General features: G+C 41.9%; 1 protein-coding gene across 4 annotated transcripts in view; it reads right to left on the bottom strand.

The window, feature by feature from the left end:
• Positions 1-3,267: 3,267 nt before the first annotated feature.
• Positions 3,268-25,785, bottom strand: part of LOC120550764 (KAT8 regulatory NSL complex subunit 1-like) — a 37,703-nt gene continuing 15,185 nt past the window's right edge. For 2 of the 4 annotated variants that reach the window (XM_039787567.1, XM_039787566.1), the window contains 13 exons: positions 19,303-19,444; positions 17,576-17,659; positions 16,036-16,145; positions 15,229-15,370; positions 12,712-12,877; positions 12,016-12,171; positions 10,982-11,212; positions 10,228-10,370; positions 9,387-9,511; positions 9,190-9,247; positions 8,157-8,269; positions 6,981-7,233; positions 3,268-5,002 (listed from right to left, as the gene is read on the bottom strand). In XM_039787567.1, coding sequence (XP_039643501.1) covers positions 4,790-5,002; positions 6,981-7,233; positions 8,157-8,269; positions 9,190-9,247; positions 9,387-9,511; positions 10,228-10,370; positions 10,982-11,212; positions 12,016-12,171; positions 12,712-12,877; positions 15,229-15,370; positions 16,036-16,145; positions 17,576-17,659; positions 19,303-19,444 — 1,936 coding nt within the window. In that variant the 3' untranslated portion in view covers positions 3,268-4,789. The remainder of the gene's footprint in view (positions 5,003-6,980; positions 7,234-8,156; positions 8,270-9,189; positions 9,248-9,386; positions 9,512-10,227; positions 10,371-10,981; positions 11,213-12,015; positions 12,172-12,711; positions 12,878-15,228; positions 15,371-16,035; positions 16,146-17,575; positions 17,660-19,302; positions 19,445-25,785) is intronic. The other 2 variants (XM_039787568.1, XM_039787569.1) reach the window with 2 other exon arrangements.

Raw genomic sequence — 25,785 nt, 5'->3', positions numbered from 1 at the left:
CAAAAAAACGGTACGGCTAGACTAGAAACTTTGGTTTGTGTTGGGCACAGTTTTATAATCGTATTCTGTGGATATATGACATGTATTTGATATGAAGAAACATTTGTATTGTGCCTGCTACTGTCAGTGTTATTTTACTTTTTGTTACTGCTCTGTTGTAAGTGGGCTAAAGCTTGAGGAGGAAACCTTAAAGGAACACGCCACCGTTTGTTGTAATAGGGTCATTCACCGTCTCCTCTATATTTGTGTAGGTGGGCAAATGCATTTTTGTCTCAGTGCGTGCATTGTCTTAGTCCGCCGCCGTCACCGCTAGCTTAGCTTAGCGTAGTGAATGTAATCCTTTGTTGCCGTTAGCATGTTGCGAGTAAGTGACCCAACAACAACAAAAACAAAACCTAATTACTTCTTGTGGCCTGCGTGTTCACAACGAGTACAAATAGCAAAATGCAGATTAAGACTAGGGACTGGGACTATATTGGGTGGAAGTACGCTACAGCCGAAGCACTGCTACTCAGGCGCGGAGATAACGCCAGCCCGCGGAGCTCCACGACTGGCGCAAAGTCACCCTTTCTGGGTTACTGGACTACCAAATGCCGCTGACCGAGCTCCGCGGGGCTACAAAGGATTCCATCCATTACGCTAAGCTAAGCTAGCGGCGGCGCCGGACTAATGCACGCACTGAGACAAAAATGCGTTTGCCCAATTATATAAATATCGAGGAGACGGTGAATGACCCTATTTCAACAAACGGTGGCGTATTCCTTTAAGGCATTTAAAGTGTAACTTTCATGGCCAAATTATTAAAAGGGACAGTTCAGAAGTTTTGAAGTGTGGTTGGGTGAGCCACTTCTCCACAGTCAGTGCGTTAGCTACAGGAGATGGAGGTCGACACGCCAGACAGGAGTACCGACGCAGAAGCTATAAAAAAAATAAGTTTAAGTGTGCACTATATTTAGAATATTTTAACCGCTTTATCTGCCTAACAGACGGAGGCAGCGGGAGAGCAGCAACTCCTGTGCTCTGGGAGGTAAAATGAGCTTTTTGTCAGAGGGGTCTGGAGGCTTTGAAGAGAGCAGCAGAGATAACGGCTTCAGTTCCCCGTCAGCAAGGTGAAGCGCTGAAAATATTCTAAATATAGCGTCCACTTAAACTGACATTGTAGGTAATACTCTGACTGTGGATAAGTACTTCATACAACCCCACTTCAAAATATCTGAACTATGCCTTTAAGAGGACTAGTCGGTCATTGATTACAGTATTTAAACTGCTATATGCACATTAAAAAAGCTAGGTAGAATAATGTTCATCACAATTATTGGGAAGTGTTCTTAAAGCGAGACTACGTAACGTCTGCTAAAATGAAAACGACCAGATAATGCGAAATGCTAAGCTATTTCTAATTTAGCTAAAATGCTAAGCTATTGTTAACAGTAGCACAAGTGCAGAGGAGTCATAAAGTCAGCAAGCTGCTGACATAAGCTCCGGGTGAGGCTGTCGCAGCCTGTGTGTGAAGGTGCCACTTATAAAATTTGACTTTTCATTTATTATTTCCTCTCTCCAACGTTACATAGTCTCACTTTAACGGTTCAGAAGAAGAAAAAAAAAAAAAGAAGTGTTTTAAAATGTATTCAACCAGAATGAATATAGCAATGGATGGATGATGGGTTGATTGGGCCAAGTGGAGATGAGGGGAAACTGTACAGCGACGAGTTCATCTGCTCGGGCAGTTTTAATCACCACACCTGTATGTGAGCACCGAACACAGGATCCAACAGGACCGAAGTCTCCGCTGGCTGCTCTGGTCTTCAGTGAGAAAATCCTTGAGTTCTCCGCTAAGCGAAAGGATGCAAACACCTGAATATCACAGCCGCGTGCACGGTGGTTTTCGGTCTGAAGAGGTTTGACCTCACTAATGGGAGGAAATCCCTGCAGCCAGGTTCAAACACTTCCAAACCCCCGGTTGTAAATACTTTTTAGAAGATAAAATTAGTTAATTCACAAGCTCAAAAGCAAAGATTAGAGGAAAACACGCAAAATTTAACAGGATTTTGTCCCGTTTATTTAATTTTTTTCCCTTGCTTCCCTATCCTGTCAATCATCTCGTGACCCTCTCGAGATTATCTTGCGTCCCCTAGTTGGAGGGCTCGACCCTCGGGGTGGGAACCACAGTAAAACATGAAGTTATAAAAGTTACCAGGGCTGTCCACAAACGTTTTGGCCACATTGATTTTAAAACTTAAAGTGACAGGGCCACAGATCAGAAAAGATTCGGAGGAAGTTATTCAACCATTTACTTTATTGTAAAGAATCTTGTATTTTGAAATGAACGCAACCAGCTTTTTTTTCCCCTTAAATTTGTAATGAGAATAATGTTCCCTTAAAAATGTGCTAAAAAAAAACGTCCTGATGTTGACCAATATTCCCGGTGATTCATCACTATTACTCGCATTAATATTAAGCGAACCAACTTCTTGCATGCACCTCATGTACGAGCCTGCTTGTTGCCTCCCCTTTCACAAAGTGGTCTCTCTAGATCCTGTATCACGAATGCTTTTTTTCTGAATTTGGAAATCCGTTCCGACCTAGGACTAAAAAACTAAAAAGTGGTCATAAAGACTCAAACACTTTGCTCCCAACTGTGTGTATTTAACATATGTTGCCAACATAGATATAAGTGTTTAAGCTCTACGATCGCAAAGATGCTACTTTAAGTTAGCAGGTAGGACTTAAGGGTGTGCTTTGCAACATTATCTGCATGCTAAATTCTTGGTTCTATATATTTTTTTTTATTTTCCTCCCAACTAGACCACATTCGTCTCAGTGTGCAGGACAGACATTTGTGCTGAGGGGAGGGGAGTTGCTCCCCACTGTGTGTGCGGTAATGTGCTTTTGGTGAGTCCTCTCATGCCAGGAGAGGTTTTTCTGCAGTAACTAAAAACTCATCACCTTTCTTTTCTGACGCTGTGCAGTTTGTGGAAATGTGATTGTTCTCGTTATTGTGCATTTGATCAATAACTGGTTTATGATGATTCTTGTTGCTGTATATGTGTATTTGAAAAATAAATGCTATGAAGTCACCGTCGTCGTGAACGATTGCAACACGAGTGCCACAAGTGTTCACAACAGCACGCTTACACATGCAAAAAGGAGTGGTGATGATGCAAAGTGTGCCCAAAAAGCTCACTTAAAAGACTGAATATTGGATAACAATGAATGATTTCACACGGGTTTTACACTGATGAAGGACTTGAGGCCAGAACAATAACGCCAAGTTAAACATAAATGTTTTAATGGTACTATTTACAAAAAGAAAAAAACAATTCTGCTTTTTTGATTAGGTTAACTGCTGCAACAATCGAACAGGTACATTGACATCTTGCTTAAACTACAAAAGAAAAAACAGTGATTGAATGGCTGTGGCATAAGAAGGTGTAAAATGAAAACAACCATAGTTTTTTTTGCATAGCAATTAGTTACTTAAGGGTGGGGTTGGGGAGAGAGAGAGAGAGAGAGAGAGAGAGAGAGAAGAGTGTGGTTATGACATTGGTGGGGTGGCAAAAAAAAATAAAAAATATCCATCCATCCTGCAACGAGTAGATCTGATCAGAGTGAAACTATTGAACAGCAGAGAATATTCCCTTAAATTGAAAAACCTGAGCTTGGGGTGGCTTCTAGCTGAGAGCTGCTACATTTGAAATGTTTGCGAGAGAAAAACTTGTCAGGCTGAACCCGGAAAAAAAAGAAGGGGGGGGTTGTGTTATGTCTTTATTTTGCCAGTTTAACTTTTCTACTACAGCAACGACCGTACGCAAAGAGTGAAACTAGCAGATCTCCCCTGTTACTACCCCCCCCCTCCATCTGATTTGTTTTTGAATACGTGGAAACCTTACTGTGTGCGGTTGTGATAAGACTGACATTAGCATGGTGTTCAGCATGCAGCAGCGCTTTTTTCTGTAGGGCAAGTGCTCAAATAAAAGACACCCCAGTAAGAAGAAGAAGAAGAAGACAGGAGCTGGACACTCTCTGAAAGAGACTGTAAAGGAATGATTTACTATTCAAAAAAACAACAAAAAAAAACACAAAGAATGTGTTACACAGAAACAGACCGAACAGATACAAATAAAACATGTCAGGAATGAAAAAAAAAAAAACAGACAAAGAAAGAAAAAAGCAAACGCAACAAAACTAGACTTGGCAGTTGGAGAAGTGCTCTGGTGATTTCAGGCGACCTCTAGAGGGAGACGAAGGGAACCACATCTCAAATGTACCTGTTTATTTGGATGAGGAGGAGGAAGAGGAGGAGGAAGGTGTTGGTGGTGTGTGTGGGGGGAGGGGATTTTGTAATTTGTCACTCCACTAAAAATGTACATGGGAATTACAAGCAAACTAGTCAATAGAAAACACCCTTTGGCCATATTTTGAGGAGTCCGCTACATAGTGCGCTACGAGTGTACACGCGACATATGAACACCACTAAGCCCCCCCATGTACATTGTTTAGCCTACTACAGAAAACATTTTTTGTAACGTGTTGTTTTATACTTTTTTTGTTTTTTACATTTATCCTTTTTTTTCCTGTGACAAAAACAAGTGTAGGGAAAGGCTTCTATCTCCATAATGTTCACTAAAAACTGTGAAATTTATTAGACTGATGTTTGAATATCAAACAACAGGAACCCATTTAATATCTTATTCTGCTTTAAGGTTCTGCTTGTTAATGCCAGAGAGGAGCTGTGGGTGGGTGGAGGGTTTTTTGGGGGGTTTGGGGGGGACCTCAGCCTGTCAGTCATTCATCGGTGGGTGGCGGAGGCCTTGTGTTTGGGGCCGCTGTCGTCGTCGCAAGGCAGCTCCATGTCGTCCGAGTCCAGCCGGCCGTAGGCCGTTGTTCGGCACCCTGAGATGCTGCGCATTCTGGGCCTGATGTGGTGGTCGTCCTCCGGCTCTGGCTCCGGGGCCGGGTCCTCTGGCAAAGGGAAGCTGCGGCGTTCCCACGGCGCTACCGTCTGCCGGACATCAGACAGACAGACGCTCATTAAAAAAAGATATCCTAAAAACATGGCTCCAAATCTGCAGTATTTCTATACATTCATGACTACACTGTCACTTACTTTGATACAACAATGACTAACAATCAGGGTGCAAATGGCTAATGAATGCTCCAATGCTAACGATTAAATTTAAGTCTTTTTTTTTTTAATCATGAGTTAAACACTTAAGAACTCTGCTTCATTAGGACAGTGTGGTCTGATCTGATTTGACCGAATGCAAGAAACATGAGCAGACAAAAGTCTGATTATAACAATAAATCATGTTTAGGATACTCGTTAACAAAACTTGCCATATTAACGGTGTCATATTCTTAACTCTCGCTCTACTTTAAGCTACAACCTGCTCTTTAGTGGAGCGATGACATTAAACGAGATGGACAGCAGCAGCCTGGGGTGTGCAGGCTGGTAGCCAGGAGCTGCCTCCCATTTTAATCCTCCTGTTGTCCTCGGGTCAAATTTGACCCACTTTCAGAAAGTTTCTACATCAGAAATGTGGGTTTCTTTCAAGCAAATTAGTGTGGATAGTCTCATACAACGCTCTTCACAATTTAAAAAAAGATGATCAGTTCACTACGAAATTTGGTTGCTTTATTCAATTTTATAACATTTGGATTTTATTTTATTTTTTTAATAAAAGAACGTTGAAAAAAGTGACCAAAAAAACTTTCAAAAACATTTTAAAAAAATGCATCGGAAAGTCAGGAAAAGTGACAAAAGGGTCGAAAAAGACCAAAACGTAAAAAAAAAAAAAAAAATGTTTTAATTTAAAAATTTGACCCAGAAAACCAAAACGCTGCATAGTCAATGGGAAGACAACACAAGGGTTAAATACACAAAGTAGCCAGCTGGCCGCAGAGGCGTTCACCTAGGGCTGGGCGATATGGAGAAAATCTAAATCCCGATATATTTACCTCGATATCGATACCGCAACGATATTGTAGTGTTGACTATTGGTGCTTTCACAAAATATTTCCACAATGTGATTTTTGATAAATAATCATCAGTAATGTGGATATAATGACTAAGTGGGTAAAGGCAAATAATAGAACAGGTACAACAATCTGGTAAGTTCAGAAAAGTACATCACTTTACTGTAATGCAGCCTTTAAAACCAGGAGAAGACAACACTTGTGTCATATTACGATATCTAAAATCTAAGACGATATCTAGTCTCATATCACAATATTGATAGAATATCAATATATTGCCCAGCTCTACTTTTACCAACCACTTGCTGTCAAAAAGCACCTTAAAAGCCAGGATATTAGCCTCTGCTCCTTCATGTGAAGTCAATTTAGTTTTATTTTTGTAGCCTAAAATCTCAAATGAGTCTCAGAGGGATTTACAATCTTCGACCAAATGTATTCATTTCCTGCCTCAGCTAGCAAAGCCTCCCTACATAACATAAAATAGGTACAACACACTTGTGTTGCAACGTGATTTTGAGGGACTAAATTCTAGCAGGTGGGAGTTATTTTTTATTTTTATTTTTTAAATTGGTGACTCGCAGCCATGTACATAAGCGCTAAAGAAGTCAATTACATGAAGAACTCGACTACTAAAAGAGTGTCGACTATAATAACCAACGTGTTCAGTGGTGCACAAACTGTTCTTTCAGAAGTTAATTATTTGCATCGTGTTAAAGGCCTCGCTAGCGCTGAGGAGCTTGAAATACCCAGACGCTTATTCCAGTGATATGAATCCACCCCAGATTCCTACTGTCCAAATGTAGTTTGAATATATTTTGCTTTCACCCGTGACTTAAATCTCATGTGAAAAGAAAACTTTATTTGTGCAGTACTGGCATCAAAAGGGGATTTTTTTGTTGTCCGAACCAAACTATTCTTAGGGATAGGATCATTTGGAAGCACTTCTGAGAGCGAGCTGATTTTTAATCCCTGCTGAATGAACTTTGAGCGATCCGACAACGTACCCTTTCTTCAAAGGTGAAGTCCGGGGTGGAGCACCGCGTGTCCTCGCTGGACAGCAGCCGATGGGAGTCCCTGGAGCAGGGTGTGTGGGGGTTGGAGGTGGTGTCGGGGCTGGCTGGACTCATGGGCGACGGCACGTGGCTGTAGTCGTGGAGCATGGGGCAGTGGCCGGGGTCTGGGGACGCAGGCTGGGGGGTGGGAGGGTTGGTCCCGCACAGCAGCGGCGTGGTGCGCCCGTCCACAGATTTGTACGACCTGAGGGACAAGACACAGATCACGTCACATCTACAGTCTACAGACTAGTACGGGACCAGGGCTGCACAATATATTGTTTTTTTTAAATCACAATATCAACTGGCGCATCATGCACATCGCCAAAAGCTACAACATATCGAGATACACATTTTTTGTGTTAGTTGAAATAAAAAAAAAATCAGTAGAAAATTACACTTTAAGTGATGCCTTTTATATTCAACTCCATGTTCAGGAGGGTATCGTTTGGGTTTTTACCGATACCGGTGCTAAAACGATAATTTTAAAACTGTGCCTGTGCCTGAACCGATTTTATTATTTTACAATAACTTTGAATGCACCACGAGGCTTACTAGTCTCAAGTGAACAACGGCAGCTGCACACTGCTTAATGTCCCGCTGTTGGACTCCTCTCCAGTGAAATACAGTCGCACTTTACACCGTTTAGCTGTCAGCATTTTCACCGTGTTTAATCCAGCTGCTAGCTAACGGTAGGCTAACGTTAGCTGCTGTCAAGTGAAGTGTTAACTAGCGTCACGTGCAGCGATACTCCTGTTTCCTCTGATGTCTGTTTCAGAGCATCAGAGAGCAGCGCAGAAGGCATTTAATTGGCACCGAAATCTGCGTTGCAATTCGGTCCGGTAGATAACGCTCGTTTAGGCACCGGTGCCGTAATAGCACCAGGTTTCGGTACCCAACCCTAATGTTCAGTTTGTTTAATAACAGAATGATGGTAATGATTTCCTTGTTTGTTTAAAGTTTAACAAGCAGTTTGTTGTATTTTAGCAGCATACTGAAAGCAGCAGAAATGCAGAACTGAGCCAATCTGTTATTTATCAGAAGCAATATAGTTATCGCACATTGCATATTTTTCTCATATCGTGCAGCCCTATATGTGATGGTGTACGTTATGGTGGTGGTAGTGACCTGCTGCCCCTCCTCTTGGCAGGAGCCAGAGCCATCCAAGTCCAGCGGGAACGCTCCTGGTCCTCGTGGGGCTGATGGAGCTGAGTGAAGGCTGCGTCTGTCAGGTCCTCCACCTGCAGACACACAACATACCATCAGGACCCTGAAAGTCTGCTCACTTCAGTTTAGAACTGAAAACATTAAGTCTATCAACCAACGGACAGAAAACTTGCAACTTGTACCTTCATCAGGCAAGGTCTATTAGCTAATAAACGTACATTTGCAAGTTAGACAGTGTGCAGGAGTTTCTTCACAACTTTTGACCTACTCGTCCCTCTCCTACGCTGTCTTATGTAATAGATGTGCAAATTATTTTTCTGTTCTGAGAAGATTAATGGCCACAATTTTGATGACAGATTAATCCTTTTAAAGTTAAAAGGACAAATGTTCCTTGGTTGTACCTTGCAGGGTTTCTGCAGAACTCACCAAGTTCAATTTATGGCTTTTCAAGACATTTTAATACAACATAATGTGTAATTTATTTTTATTTCACAGTTAAACCAGCCAGAGTGAGTGAGTGAGTGAGTGAGTGAGTGAGAGAGAGAGAGAGAGAGAGAGAGAGAGAGAGAGAGAGAGAGAGAGAGAGAGAGAGAGATATATCTCAGTGACTGAATATCTTTGGGTTTTGGTCACACACACAAAAAAAAAACCTGAACATGTCAACTGGGATGGGTATTTTACCTATTCACAATTAATCTGAATTTTACTATTAATATAATATAAAATAATTAATCTAATAACCTTATGATTTATGATTATGTTCATTCCTTATTGATCTAATGAACTGCTTCCACTTTAGAGCTGTAACCCTGAAAGTGATGGAGATTTAACCACCAGGTGTCACTGTTGACTCACTGCCACACAGTATATTATATCTTAGCAAGCATCTGGACATTTTAAAGCGAGTTGTATGGATAATTGGAACAGATGTGGCTCCTAATGAAGGATTCCCCGATAAATAATTATCACATGGGACACAGAAGTCAACACTTACCTCCCGTTCGTCTTCCTCTTCAGTTATGGGCTGAGAGAAGATGTCGACTGACCGCCACCTGTGCAGACAGAAAAATAAGTGTCAGGACAGGAAAGCAGCAGTCTCAACAACTCACTAAGGGGAGAATATAAATGCAATGGAAAAGGAAACCAGCCAGACAGTTACTGGACGGTTTCAAACATCATGCGCGTATTTACCTGGGTGTGAGAATCTCTTTGTACTGCAGCTTCTCCACCCGGGTGGTGGCCGCCACAGACATGGGGATTACTATGTTGTTGATGTCAAAAGAGCTTTCCCCTCGCCTCCTCTTGATTGGCTGCTGCTGCGGGACAAAAAGGTGAATATCTAACGTGAGGATTCACTATGGATGTATGAGCTCATATATGACCAAAGGGTTTAAACAACATTACATAACGGCTGTTTCCACAATGAAATCTTCAGAGATGTCATAGGAAATTATTACCACTCAATATTATAATTTATCTGTCAATCTAGTCGTATTGCAACAGATTTCATGTTAAGATATAAAGGTTTTTGTGTTGCTGTGTCACTAGGGAGGGGGATTTCTAACACACAAGATTAAAAACAACTGTGCCTGCTGTGTTTTTTCCCCCCTCACTTTTTCTGCTTCAGTACCAAAATAAAACAAAACCAAAATTACGTTTCAGTCTTGTTTGTCCTGCCCACTCACTCGCTTCGTCATAATCTTGCAATGTCAACAGTGTTTTGAAGACAATGGGCTGTATTTAGGGGACATTTACAGTACTTCTTAGTAAGTCTGATATCAGCAGTCACCCCACTCTTAACTCCTACAATAGGCAAGTCTTTTTCACATTTTAGTGCCTAAAACACCAGATTTCCACAGCCAAAGAAATAAAGAGTGGGTGTCATGGTGCTCTGCCAGGTTTGCAGTTTGGTCATTCTGAGACAAGACTGGATTTGTGAAACTGTCTGACCGACACCTAAGGAAGTCCTAGTTCATTATCAGATATGAGAAGCACACAAAAAGTGAGTCAGTGTCGTCCAGTGTGTCCTTACATGTGTGCCCGGGATCTGGCCCAGCGGTGTGGAGTTCTCCGAAGACGTGGACAGCTGGCGTGTGAGGGGACTGTGGAGGGACGAGTGCAAGTTGGCCAGAGTTGGGCAGGGGCTGCTCGTGTCCAGGAAAAGTTTGGGGGAGGCTGGAGGACGGGAGACACACATATTTAAGATGACTGCTCGATCTTCTTGAGCCACGACAAACGATTTTAAGGATGCCTTCAATATCACATTTAAAAAAGGACCTTAAAATAATTAAAGGTGCCCTGCCACACGCATTTTTGTGGTAATGTCTGAAGTTCTACCATGGACTATGTAAAAGAATTTGTGGTAAAAATGCCTTCGTTACCTGTTTCAAGCCATTATAGCGTGGTATAGAAAGCCTGCAGGAAGACTCAGCTCGATTTGTGCCAGTTCTCATTAATATTCAACGAGCTAAGCTGCTTGACTCCGATTGGCCAACAGCTAGCCAAAGAGAGCCTGGCTATCAGCATCCTTTACCCAGCGCAACTGGGCAAGCTCATGAATAGTAATGAGCTCAGGCAACACCACGTCAGACTGACCAGCTTTTGTAATTGGTCCGATTTCTCTGCTTATTTCTGTTCAGTGGCTAGAGCTGACAGAGGAGGTAGCAGTTCATTTTCACATTCAAGTAATGCATGCAAGTAAAAACGGTTTTGTGTGGCAGGGCACCTTTAATGCCGACGATAAACTACCAAGCCTTTGACCAGGGCTTCATTCATTAAAGACTCACTGTCGGTCCTGTCCAGCGAGTGCTCTCGTAATCTCTTGCGGCTGTAGTTCTTGTCGTAGGGCCCTAAGGGCGTGGAGAGGCCCTGCAGCCGCTCGAGCTTGCACACAGCCTGGCCCTCGAGCCTGGCTGTGTTCAGGACAGCACTGCTGCTGCTGCTGCTGCCGCCCACGCTGCTGTCCGCTGTCCTCTGCTTCTCAGCACGGTTCTTATAGTGGCTCAGTCCTGCAACACCAGGAACCAGTCACACATTATCATTAGACGGGGACGTTTTCAGAGCAACAATGTAAAACAATGAAAGCTAATGTAGACTAGGGCTGTAACAAACTAACGATTATTTTCTGGATAACCGGTAATTGATTAGTTGTTTGTTGTCTGTGTGTCTCTGAAATGTCAGAAAAAGGTGAAAAGTGTGGATCAGTGTTTCCCAAAGCCCAAGAGGACATCCTCAAATGTCTTTTTTTGTCCACAACTCAAATATATTCAGTTTACTGTCACAGAGGAGAGAAGAAACTAGAACATATTCACATTTAACAAGCTGGAATCAGAGAAGTTTTACTTTTTTAAATAAAAAGATGACTCAAACCAATTAATCAATTATCAAAATATAAGTTGACAACTAATCAATTAATCTTTGAAGATCTACTGTAGACCTGTAAGAACATAGGTTGCTACTACTAGAGTTGGGCAACATGGCTCTGCCCTGTGGCATAGTGGACAATGGTTACTGGGAAAAATGCCATTGTGAAATCAAAAACAGCTGGAATTAAATAAAAACAACCTGCAATAAACTGTTATTGTGAAAAGAAAGCAGGATGAAAAAACATTTCATCAGAACGTGCTGCATTTTGAGAATTTATTGGCATATTTCACAATTGCATGGCGTTGCATTCTCACATTTATTTTGAGTTTAGGTCTCCATATTGAAGTACTCTATTCAGGTAATATCATTTCAGACATTTAAGTGTAAACGTGGGTCTGTTTGTTAGAGGGCTTTAAAAACTCTATTCCCGTAGCTCAACAGAATTTGTACTTACTGACTGCCATTAGTGAGTTGGTGAACTTGTGCTTCTCTTTGGACGAGGACAGCTTGTGTTTGAGGGAGAGCTTCTTCAGTGGTTTGCTCCTCTCCAGCGACTTGGTCTGCCACTGGCTCTTCATCACCTGCTGCAGACGAAGGCCTATACAAACGTCTGAGAACCAAGTAAACAAAGAGAGGTTAAGTCTTAAAAACACTGAATGAGAAAGTGTTCAGTGGATACTTCAGATTTGCCATCTGTAGTTCAACATTAGCAATTCACAACGGCATGCAAAATGTATAATTAGCCACAGGGAATCTACTATATGAGCTTATGCCAAATCCAGTGTTGCGTTGCGGTTGTAAACACAACTTTGTCTCCATTATTTATCTGTGTGATGCATTTGGGATAAAATGCAAGACATTCCTTGAAAATTAGAAAGCTTGATTAGTGTGAATCCAGAGTTACAAAGGGAAGACAATATTCTTATGTTGGTTATGAAACCATCTGTAATGGTAACAGGCGCCAGGCACTGAGAATACAGCACTTACTCAGGGAAACATGACATTCATTACAGAAAATCTTCTAAATGTACTGAAATTGTTCTCTAAGAACTTCCTGGCGAGAAGTCTCTCTGTCACTTCCTGTTTGTCTTCCCCTGTTGATGCAAAGTAGGCAACGACTGCGTAAACTCCTTTGAGCAAGGAGACTGACCGTCAGGAAAGGAGAGGATGGGGTGGACGCCAGGATCCAGTCTCGACAGGCGCTCCAGGTTGGGCAACTCATACTGAGGGTCCTCTCTGGGGGTGGGCCAGCCACCACACATCACACAGCTGGGGTTTACCCTGCAGTTACACTGGACACAGCTGCTTCTCTGGGCCTGCAGTGGACCAAAAATCATGTTGAAAATCATGTAAAGCTCAACTGTGAATATCACATCTATAAAAGGACATATTACCCAGTGAATAACACATTTTCTGCAACTTATTGCACCACAGGAATCAAGTGAGTCACCAAAGAAAACATTTCCAACTTTGAAGCCACTGGCGTGCATGGGGACAGAGTAATTGCATTTTACAGAAAAGGTTGCTAATATTAGTTGTACTTGGTACTGAATCACAGACTTATATAAAAACTAGAAACAGAAACAATACTGGCAGAAGTATACTTCCTGACCTGAAACTATACATTAACAGTATAACAGTGGAAAAATGGGAGTGCATATTACACTTATACTTGTTCTGTTAATGTAAAAGTGTGACTAAGAAATCTTTTTGCATATTGTATTAAACAGAACCCTAAGCCACAGCGTTGTGGAGAGAAAAGCACGAACAATCAGCCCATGTCTTTATTTATTCTCAACCAAAACTTGTGAGTCGTCACAAGGGTTATTTCCCTTCTTTGTCGTTTGCCCTAGTTTTTCACACAGTCAGCCGTCTCTTGTTTACTCCGCTACAAAGCTACAAACCAAGGTACTAATCGGTTAGTGTAGCCTAAAACACACAAGAATAAAAGCACACGTCATCGCTCTCTGCAACCAAACATTGGTCCTCTTCACAGCACTTCCCCATATATCAAAACCATTTATACAATCTAGGACTGTTAAAATAATCGATTCTCCAAATAAAATCCATCTTTGTTTGAGTAATCGGATATTGAAATAGAGCTTTTAATACATGCGTTTACCTTTTTTTTTTTTTTTAATCAGTTAAAGTGCTCATATTATGCTCATTTTCAGGTTCATAATTGTATTTAGAGGTTATATCAGAATAGGTTTATGTGGTTTAATTTTCAAAAAACACCATACTACACACTGCTGCAGCTCCTCTTTTCACCCTGTGTGTTGAGCTCTCTGTTTAAGCTACAGAGGTAGGCATCACACTTCTGCTCCATCTTTGTTGGGAGTCGCGCATTCGCGGTATCTAGGTAAGGACTACTAGCCAGTCAGAAGCAGAGTATGAGGGCGTGCCCTGACAGTACCTAGGTAAGGACTACTAGCCAGTCAGAAGCAGAGTATGAGGGCGTGCCCTGACAGTATCTAGGTAAGGACTACTAGCCAGTCAGAAGCAGAATATGAGGGCGTGCCCTGACAGTACCTAGGTAAGGACTACTAGCCAGTCAGAAGCAGAATATGGAGGGTGCCCTGACAGTACCTAGGTAAGGACTACTAGCCAGTCAGAAGCACAGTATGAGGGTGCCCTGACAGTACCTAGGTAAGGACTACTAGCCAGTCAGAAGCAGAGTATGAGCGCTGCCCTGACAGTACCTAGGTAAGGACTACTAGCCAGTCAGAAGCAGAGTATGAGCGGTGCCCTGACAGTACCTAGGTAAGGACTACTAGCCAGTCAGAAGCAGAGTATGAGGGTGTGCCATGCTAGCAGCTAAGCCGACATAACGCGTGGTGTTACAAAGTAACCAACATATTATTGCATAACTGGAGTAACAATAGAGCTGTTTGGAACAGTTTGTGAACAGTGTTTTCTGTTGGAGATGGTAAGTCCCTTTGGGGTGGACGTTTTCACTTTGTAAACCTATAATGTGCATAAAAAGATATATGACACAATAAAGGAAATGGAAAAAGCCAAAAAGCATATTATGAGCACTTTAAGCACTCCTGAGGTCCTCATAGGCCCTGAAGTTCTGTCTGAAATTTGTCAGATTGGGCCTTTTTCCCCATTGTTTAACCATGATATAGTTTTACAAGAATGTTGTTTAACATGGTCTCTCTACTAACTGGCTGTAGTCGACACAATATTGTGTTGATGACTGCTGTAGTTTGTTGTTTGTCCTGTTAAGTAAAACGTTCTTTAACTTTTTGGGGGTCAGGTTCAAGTGACTTTATTTGTACACGTAGGTAATTTGTTTTGCAGCAAGAATATGACATCCATTTTGACAAACATCTATGAAAATATAAGGTTCAAGGTACTCAAGGTCCATTCTTTATGCAAACATTAACCTGATGCATTATACAAAATATTTCAGGGTTGCATTTTTGCTTGTACATTTTACAGCATTAGTTCTGAGAAGTTCTTTCATATTCAAGCAAAATTGGTATTGTAGCTGTAATTTCCCTTAATTGAGATCGAACTGGAAATGTAATCAAATCAGGGCCGCGATCCCTAATACGAACTGTGCGCAGCATTGCATTTGCTTTATGCACTGAATTTATCCACGTTACACTGGCCATATGTGAGCATGTCCTAGCGCAAAAACACAGACGATGACACTCACCTTTCCGTTAAGGTTGGGCACAGTGTTGGGCTGAATGAGCCGTCGTCGGCGACAGCTGACTAGCGGTCGCGTACGCGCAGCCACACACGTGCTGTCGTAGGCCGATGGCTGCTGGTGCTTGGTGTCCACACTCTCTGCCATCCTATCGCAAAGCACAACAGAGCAAAATGAGGCCACAGATCTCAGACCTTCAGCACGACATAGAAACACATTTTGTCTCAAGTGACAACCAAGTTAATTAAATATTTCAGCAATCTGTTTGTCTTTAAAAAAGGGTCAAGTTAAAATTGAAGATGAAATAGATACTGATACGTCTATATAAGCATCTAGAAGTTTATCAATTGTAAAATCCTCAAAATAGAATATCAGTAGCAACAGTAACAGACCTGCAACTAATGTTTATTTTCATTGATTAGCCTGCCGATCATTTTATCGATTAATGGCTTTGTCTATGGAATATCAGAAAAAAAGTGTTTTAATTTCCAACAGTTCTGTAAAATTGCTTGTTTTATTCAACCAACAGTCAAATACATTTAGTTCACTATCATATTTGACAAAGATCATTAAATCCTCATTTAAGAAGGTGGAACTAGTAAATATGTTGCATTTTTGCTTGAAAAAAAAAAACGAACAATCAAAATAGTTGCCAGTTACATTTCTTATTGATTAATCATTGCAGCTCTATCAGCATCTCGTAACTACAAATCCCAGAAATCCATTATTATCATCACGACTTCTCAGAAGCGTTTCTCAGAAAGCACATTCCCTTCTGGGAGCCTGAAATGAGGTTGTTATTATCAGCTGTACCTGCTGAGGACGCCGTTAACGGGCTGTGCGTTTTGACCTTTCCAAGGGCCGGGCTCTGTGTTGGAGATGTGGGCGGCGGCCGCGAGCTCCAGCCGTTCTGAACCAACATCCTGCATCGACAGATAAGACAAAGCCAGTGAGCCTCCACCTCGTGGTAACGGGCACAGCAGCACTTTAGCGAATCCGGGATATTTAAGGAAACTGTATAACTGAATCACCCCGGTCCTGTGGCCCTGAATTATTCAGTCTAGATTTGTGAAAGAGAGCTCCGGCTCTCCCAAAACTTTAAAACCTATTCTGCACTGTCATCAAGAAGCATGGCTGGGAGATCCTTCTTCAGACGCTTTCACACACATATATTAACACAATGTCATGGTTTCAATCAAACGGAAGTTATTCTAGTTCCTCATTTGATGTTAAAGCATATTGTTTTTTTTGTTTTAAATCAACAATATGCCTGAGCAAAGACACAAATCTCACCATGTAACAGGGTTAAAGAGAAAAACTGACTGCATGACTAATCAAAAAAAGGTGTCCCCCAAGATTAGAGGCCACGCCTGCAGCTGTACTACTTTAACAAACATTTGTATTAATAACACAAACATATGCAGAGAAACAGGCTCATCCTGTAATAAATGATTTTGGATTGAACGTTGCTGTTGAAGGAGCTTGTTACACAAAAAGCTGTCTCGTCTGAGACCTGAGGGGCTGATAAAAAGAAAACAATTTCCTGTGAACATTTCATTTCCCCCAGACGCTTTGATTGACAAGAACATGTTGAATGTTTTTTTTTTTTGATTATCACGTATCTATGAATAAACTTGTAAGTGCTCAGAACAGTCAACAGCTCACATTTACCTACCGCTGTAACAGCCAACGCTCAGACTGTTAAGGCGATGAACGAAGGCTGGTTTATACAATATATGCTGAGAACTTTTATACATTTACATATTTAACAATGATTTCTTTTGTAACCAGCCTTATTATTATTATTTATAACAATTCAATGGTCTGACGTGTTATTCAAACAGCATTTGGATGTTTTTAGGAGAATGTTTAAAGCTTTAAGATTTTGTTTTTTATTGCATAAAATCATAGCTGTTTTTTTCCCCGACAGTCGATCTTGCTCTTAATGTAATTTTAACTGGAAGTTCTTTAAAACAAGCACTTGTTTCCCCGACAATGGCCTTGCAATTTTTTAAATCATTATCACAATGTATCAACCAGTAAAAAAAAAGACAAGCAAATTTTGCTATTTCGGCCTCGATAATCACAAACAAACTTCACGATATCCCTGTGAGACTTACTGACTAGGATGAAGCAAAAAATGCTGAATACTCAATAAGAGATGCTGCATATAAGAGCCAGATTGAAGAATGAATTCAAATTGTGAAAAAGGAGTGAATCTTAATTGACAGGTCTGCTTCGAGGCTGCAGACATCACAAATTAATTTGGTTTAGCCCCAAGAGACAGAATATGGCCAAAGCTCAGCTGTATAGGAACATAAACCTGTGTTAACGTTTACTCTTTCACACTTACCTGAGTATTTACAGGCTCTGTCTTCACTTCTGTTCCACCTGCTGTCCCACCGCTGGGGGAAAAACCTCCCAGCTCCACTGAGCCCTATAAAAGCAAGACCGGAGCGTTATACTTCCAAAGATTAAGGCTACATTAACACTACTACGCATTTCATTTTTAAGCGGCATTTTTAGACAAAAACAATCTCTCGCCACTAGAGCTGTCAATCTTCTTCTAAAATACCATTCAATTTTAATATTCGAATAACAAACGTAGCTTGTTATTAATATGTACTACACTATTGTCAATGCCACTATAAGCATGTGGTTGTTGTACACGTTCTGTCCACTAGAGGGACTTCCAACATCAGCCTGGCCTTGAAGGGGACCTACGTCATTGCATTTCTTGCACGCAACTTTGTTTTACATTCATTTTCCACCACGAACACACCGCGACAAGCACAAATCAACAGAGAACTATGTAATCCAACAAGTGTATTGAAGCGGCTCTGTTGTAAAGGCTAACTGTGCTCGGTTAGCACAACATCATCATGTTAGAAAGCACAGCCGAAACCATTTGTGTTTCTCAGTCCCGCTTACTTATTGTTCAGACGTGACATGACAAAAGCCTTTCATTTTCACATACGGGTAGGCCAAGGTGAGAAGAGGGAGACTGGCTAACGTTAGTCAACATATTTTAAAAAAGCCTTACTCTCCACACAAGAGTTTTAGCTCCAGTAGCAGAGCTAATCTCCGTCCATATTAACACGTCTGACAACACATATCTCACTCTCACACACACACACACACACAACACACACACACACACACACACACACACACACACACACACCACACACACACACACACACACAGTGTGTGCCAGCGTAAACAGGAAGCAGATAATCTGATGTTACTCTGTGGTTGTAAATCATGGATGTATAAGTTGAAAATACTTTGGAGAAAGAAAAAATAAGAGCAGGGATGTATTGGGTTGGAGCGACGACAAGGTGGAACTGTTACTGAAAGGTCTGTAAGCTGCCTAACCGATAAGACTGACTTACATTACATGGTCGTCGTTTCCAAAGCTCTGCGTTTGTGTCCGTCCAGACTACAAAGCAACCCCGGAGTTTTCAAACCAAAACGGGGGCGGCAGAGTTTCCAAATGTCTCCGTTTTAGGGGCTCGGAAACACCGCAGTAGTGTGGACGTGAGGTGTAATCGTAGCAAAAGATATGTTTTTTTAACTAGAATGTAGTTGTGTATATGTTGCCCATTATAAGGAGTTTATTTGTGTGACCAACACAGCTGGACATAAGCCATCACAGCTACATTACATTCTAGTATTTAGCACATATAATGCCGGTCAAAGGTTTGGGGTCACTTACAAATTTCCATTCCACTCCATTATAGAGAGAATACCAGCTGATCTGAGTGGGTGGCTGATCTTTAATGCAATATCTACATTGCCCATTATCAGAAACCATTCATCCCATGTTCCAAAGGCCCATTCTGTTTACTAATCTGATATCATTTAAAAGGCTATCTGAGAAAACATTGGAGAACCTTTTTGCAATTATGTAAGCACATAATGTAATCTGAAAACTGCTGCCCTGGTTAAAAAAACAATGCAACTGATCTCAGCTGGTATTCTGTCTATAAGGGAGTGGAATGGAAATGTGTAAGTGACCCCAAACTTTGACTGATAGTGTACAAACCGACATATCTAACACGAGGGTGAGAAACTGACCTTGCTGGCGCGGATCTGTCTGTAGATGTCGGTCTGCTGTCGGATGCGGTACTCCAAGTCCGAGATGTGGGCCTGGAGCCAGTTCCAGTGGCTGATGATGGCAGCTCTCTCCACAGTGTAGCGGCTCTCTGCCCGCTTCCATCTGGGGGTCAAAAAGGGGTGTGAGTGCTCGTTTTCAAACGGTAAACAGATGCGATTCTGGATAAACATTTGCAACAAAAAGCCTATCACGATTAGGCATACACAAATGTAACGATTTCAATGTTTTAAATACACCTGCAACGATTAGCTGATTTATCTTTCGTCAGAAAAACAAACCATTTTGATAATCAAGCTCTTCTTATGAAGTTTTTTAAGTTAAATTGCCAAATAAATGTTTTATATCATTGTAAACTGCATATCTTTGGGTTGTGGACTGTTGGTCGGATAAAACAAGACATTAGAAGATGTAATATTTCACCTGGGTGGACATTTTTCCCCATGTTCTGACATTTCAAATAAAGTAATCAGCAGATTAATTCATAATGCAAATAATCAGTTTCAGCCCCAATTTCAGTCAATTAAAGTCAAATTATTTTCCACATAGAAATGTTATTCAGTTGTAAGCAGTGCACATGCAGGTGTAGTTAGTGTTAGTCATGAATCATCCTGTCAAACATAATACGTTGAAATATTAGATTAAACACTACAACTAATCATTTAAAAAGGACATTATCCAGTGAGCATCCGAGCATTTCCCCCGTCAGACTGCAGAGGTCAGTGAATCAGCATTATACAAAGCTCCCAGCAATGGCAACTGCAGGCACCCTGGAAAATCCTTCTAATCAAAAGACAACATGACGAGGGATGCATCACAAGTGTTGGAGGAATATAAAAATGGAGATTTTCATTGCACCGATTTATTTCATGGCAAAGTACGAATGCCAACTGAGAGCAGAGTACTCCATTTTACCAGTATGACACACAGAATGGGCATTTCAAAGGCAGACATGAGAGGAAAATGTCTGCTCTTGCACTTTGCGGCGGCGACCACAGAGGGCGCCGTTTCATCATAATACAGGCTGCAGTGACCGTGGCTGAACAATGAAGAAAAAAAAATAATGACTCAGATGGCAGACAAAGATAGACCTTGCACTCTTCTGCGCTTTCTACTCCCCACACCCGTCTCTGTTTTCAATTTTCAAAACCACCAGGATGGAGGAAGTCGAGAAAAGGGTACTTCTGAGAGAGGGAGAAGAGACGGGAAAGGGGGAGGGTGAGGGGGGGTGGGGTAAAAAGAGGGACAACAAGGAGTGGGAAAGATCTGGCAGCCTGGAGAGGAACAGACGGGCTTTAAAAGCAATCTACAGGCCACAGGGTGCTGGAGGGGGTGGGGCTGGGTCAGGGACCAGTGCGGCAGACACAGGGATAACCAATAATCCAACCAGGCATCCTGTCTTATTGTGGAGCTGAGCGGAAGGAGAGTTATTGTGGCATTGATGCAGATATCATCCACCAATCAGTGCAATAAAAGATGTCCCGATTCCTTCGTTTACTCAGCCGCGACGTTGATGCTGTGTTGCAGTGAATAGCAGTAGATTGCTCAAGGACACCACTGCAAATACAGCTGCAGTGTTACCTGCTAATAACATTTCCTGTAGCTATTCCATAGACTCAATGCTGTTCTGCTCAGATAGACAAACATGTACTGCTCTTACACACTGGGAGGTGAATGTTCACAAAACACTGCATCAATCCCGAACACGCCCCATGGCTGGTGCATTCGATCAATGCACTGGCAATTCATTTGCATCGACGAGTCCCCGTGGAGACTGATCGCAAGAAAACAACACTGGTGATGGCGCAAAGTGTGGCGCACACTCTACTGCACGAATTAGTCTGAGCCTGTGTGCCATGATTCAGCTGATCTACCAAAAGAAAGGATAGGCCAGGTGTGATGCCCCTCGGGGTGAACTGGAATATGATCTCAGGGAGATTTATGCACTCTATGACAGAAGATATCTCAGCTTAGCCTGTTTACAAATGGTCACAGAAAAGAGATGCAGAGACCTGATCAAGAAAAGGGGGACATTAAGGTTATAGGATAATGTCTAGCACAGTGGATTCCACCTCCAGGCCTAGGGCTATATCATAAAGTCTTTATTTAGACTAGACATGCCAGGTGAAATAAAATGAATAAGCGTCAAGAGTAGAAAAATCCTCAGTTCTCAGGCCCAGATGGGCGAGAGCTGGCAACCACTGGTGTAGATTACAGTGGAAAGGAAGCAGGAAGAGCTAAATGTAGTAAAACATAAACACACAGAGGCCATTACAAGTCCAATGACCTTAATCGTCAGAGTGACGAAGGATGAGGAGGAGGAGGGGTCAGTTAGCAGCATTGAGAAATCCCCCCCTCTCCCAACACTAGGAGCTCAACCCACCCCCCATCTAACCAGGACATATCCCCCACTCCCACGCACAAAGCACCAGCAGCAATCACTACAGACGCTGTTTTGTGGCCGTCAGCACATTCTCCATTGTGGTGCTTCTCTGGATGCAGCACATATGTTGTATGGTGCACCCCTGTACCAAACTGGCCCTACCAAAACCAACACGGGTGCTCAAAACGTGGTCCAGCAGCTCTCTGCCAAAAACCAAAAGGGCCTCTGGGCGGAGAGCTGCACGCTGAGACAGCTGACCCATCTACACCTGATGTAACCTTCCACTGGAAATTTACCATGAACAGAGAAGACACGTGTGAAGTTCCCTTCAGGCTAAGATAACACATTTTAGGTGCTGTTTAGTCACAGCGCTTTTCATATTGTGCTAGTAGTGGAAATGGTATAAAAAAAAAAGAAATCATATTTCTATTACAAAGCAAAAGCATTTTTGTCAACAATCTTTCTTCCCTCCTCTACTCCATTGTGTGTGTTTGTTAATACAGGAGGGGGGTGTACTTCCTCTTCGTTTGGACACAGAACTGGCTGGTGGAAGGAGATAAACTTTCTACTCCTTTGACGTTCGTAAGAAGCAGTGTGATTATGCTGTACACTTTACGTGCAATTCTCAAATTACTTTCTGCTCTGCCATTTTTTTTGCTCTTCATTTCATCGCTCAGCACTATGATCACATTTAATAGAGCTTATACATGCAAATCTCCTGTATGAAAGAGGTAAGGGTACTCAGGAACAAGGGCTCTGACATACCCATTATACCTTTTCCCACACTCCACTTTGGAAACATTTTGCTGCACCATTATTTGTATTTTATAAGCGACAGTTTTATCAGAACATACTACTTCCACAGTAAAAAAAAAAAAACATTGTTTTATGTAAAAACTATGCCCAATACAAAAAAAAAGCAGTAAGCAAAGACCACAATAAATATCAATGTATCAATGTTACATGTAGGACGGGACAGAGTAGTAAACATTAAAAAGACAAACGATCAGCGCCTCTCTTCGTTGCTGAGTGCTGCACACCGAGTAAATATGATATGAAAAAAAACTAAAACGCTTTGATGGACACAACGCTACCAGGAAATATCGTGCAGGTTTTTTCACTCTGGCGAATTGATTGGTTGAAGCGTAGGTAGAATGTCAGTAGTTCTTTGGTTGACAGCCCTAATATACAGCCATCAAACTTAAGTCTATCTCATACTTGCTGCTCATCTCGGGACCTGTTCTCAGCGGTCTTCTCTGACACGTAATAAATATAATAGAGTTTCTAGTTGGACGTGCAGCTTTTTGACATTTTAATTTGGGCTACGGGTGCACTATGTAGCTACATAGATTTTAAGGGAACTTTTCATTAAGATTAATGACATTCAAGATTAACTCCTATCCTGGGTAAAAAAAATACTTGAGCAGGACAGTCCTAACTGAGGCCATGTCGAACTTACACAAGCCACTTATCTTGTTTTTTTTATGGTCGTTAAGTGACAACTTATGACTTCATAATTTCCACTTCGTCACACCCATGTTCACATTTTGAAACTTGAGCTCCTGGTACAAAAAAAAAAAAAAAAAACAGGCCAGAGAAACACAGGTATGAAGAAAGGTAAAGCCAAACAAAGGCCTGAACACAGTTTGCATTTCCAAATCAAACAAATAAAAGTGGGCCTAATTATGCTTCACAAACCATTCAGTCATCATTCTTGCTTACTAACAAGAGCAAGGGAAATCAAAGCAGCAGCTGTCATTTGAATGTCTTTGTTCTCTAGAGTCAACGATTTTCAAAGCATATTAAAAAGAGCTGAACATCATCCAGACACCGAAACATTTAGGGAGACAGAAAATGGCTTTATTTTTCGGATTCATTTTCATTCTGCTACGAGGGCTGGCTGCAGTTTCACAGGACAGCTGGGTAAACTCATCTCTTACAGGAAGAAACTGCTCAGGAGCCAGGATTGTGAGTGAGGCAGGTCGACAGGGTGTGGGGCAGGAAAAACTAGAGAGGGCAAATTCAGCCAGAGAGCTGCAGCAGTCATTACATAAAAGAGGGGGGTTATGTAACGCCTGTGGGTTCGTGTTGAGGAACTTGGGCCGAGCTAAAACACATCCAGATGTGTCAAACGGGACAGAAACCTATACAGGCACTCACATACATACATACATAAACACATAAACACACACACACACACACACACACACACACACACACACACACACACAGGGGAATAAAGGGGGGGGGGACATAGCTAAGCTACTCAGACTGCAGAGTAATGCTGAGCCATAAGCATGAAAGGCACGCTGTAGTCTCAGCCAACCTAGTTACCCTAATTCACAAGCAGCACAACATTGACTCTGGATCATCCAGCCCTCGTTTTATCATCCGACAGACACAAAGCCTGCAAACCTTGCTACATTTAAGGGCTGGTCAGATAACAAAATTCCCAACATTTTCATTGTTCTGTCTATGAGCCATTATGTAAGCTGTGAGATTTCCCGATGAGCATTGTTGTTGCCTCAGAGACAAGAAACCGTGCCCACTCGATTCTCGACACAGAACAACCCGTGCTCCATGTAACCAGCCTAAATAAACACTTCCCATGAATATGTAATTCTAATGCATTAACCGTCTCTGTCATTTTGCAGCTAGTATTAGAGCAGACTTCCTTTCTGAAGCTAGCAGCACCCACACCCTGCTAGCGGCCATTGTGGACGTCACATTCACAGACACACTGGCTAGAGCAGAAAGGCCCTGCAGCATGAGCACGACAACAGATGTTGGCCGGCCCCCAATCCTCTAAGATACGGGAAACCACGTCTACAGTATAGACAGGGATGACAGGATTAGTTGTAAGCGACACACTGCATCCAAACATGCAGCCCAGATAGGTCATTTTCCACACTGCTGTCAACTCAGCTGACGTTAAATAATTGAAGTGCTGCTGCCTGAAGAAGACATTACATTGTCTGTAGTGTTGACTGGTGTAATGCTGTAAGCTATTAATTGGTAAGTGTGACAAAATATCAGTTGTGAAAATGTGGTATTATGGTCTCACTCCCCCCCCCCCCCCCCCCCCCCCCCCACCCCCCCCCCCCCCCCCCCCCACACAACACACACACACACACACACACACACACACACTAAGGTATGGTTTCTCCTCTGCAGGTTGGGAGGAGACAACCTGTTTCTTTAGTTGTTGTGGGACAGATGATTATGTGTATCTGACGGCTGCTTATAAAGGCAGTACAGATGAGGAAATTTCCAAGGCAGCTTTCACTTGGTGTACACAGAATTATTAGCTTTACATGTGCTACAGCTTGGCAAACATTTGCAAACCTGAAAGTAATGGGTGCTTCCGTGACAACAACAGAAAAGCCTTCAAACGTGGCTTATTCAAGAACATCTGAGCAAATTAACATTCTGAGCCTGGTTGTTTTTCGCTCAAATTGCATAATTTTCCTGCATTATGTAGTAAGCAATAAAAGCCAAAAACGTAACACTTGTGCCCTTATAAAACATGGCTGAACCAGTTAAGTGCGCTCAGGTCTGGGTTATTTTTATGGGTGAAAGATGACATTGGATTGCTGAACATGTCCTGCAGGGAGGGCACCATCTCAGTTTTTGCTTCAGCTGGCTGTTATGTGGGTCAGCATCTAAAGATTATAGTCACAGATGAAGTAATCAAGCAAATAGATTCATTATGAAATTAATTCAAAGCTTTTGTGCCTTCATCATATGGACTTTGAAGTTATACCAACCTGTAATAATTCTTAAATAATTTTCTAAGAGCAATTTTTTTTTTACATAATTGCAGTTATTTTGTATTAAAGCATTAGCATAATATTTTTTAAAAAGGTGATTGGTCACACTATTGTTAAAACTCCATTAAAAGCGTTTGCAATACCAACATAGCATCACCTAACGTTAACAGTAACGTTAGCTAGCCTATGATGCTATGGATTCCTACCAGAGGACGCCCCCGCCCGCAGCTGCAAGTCCAGTGGGCTTTCGAACATTCAAAAATCCACCGAAGCACCTTTACATGTGTTTAAGT

The sequence above is a fragment of the Perca fluviatilis genome, chromosome 21 (genome assembly GCF_010015445.1).
Source record: "Perca fluviatilis chromosome 21, GENO_Pfluv_1.0, whole genome shotgun sequence".
In the NCBI taxonomy this organism is placed as follows: Eukaryota; Metazoa; Chordata; class Actinopteri; order Perciformes; family Percidae; genus Perca; species Perca fluviatilis.
The sequence above is the reverse complement of the archived record's forward strand: the minus strand, read 5'-3'. Positions and strand labels throughout refer to the sequence as shown.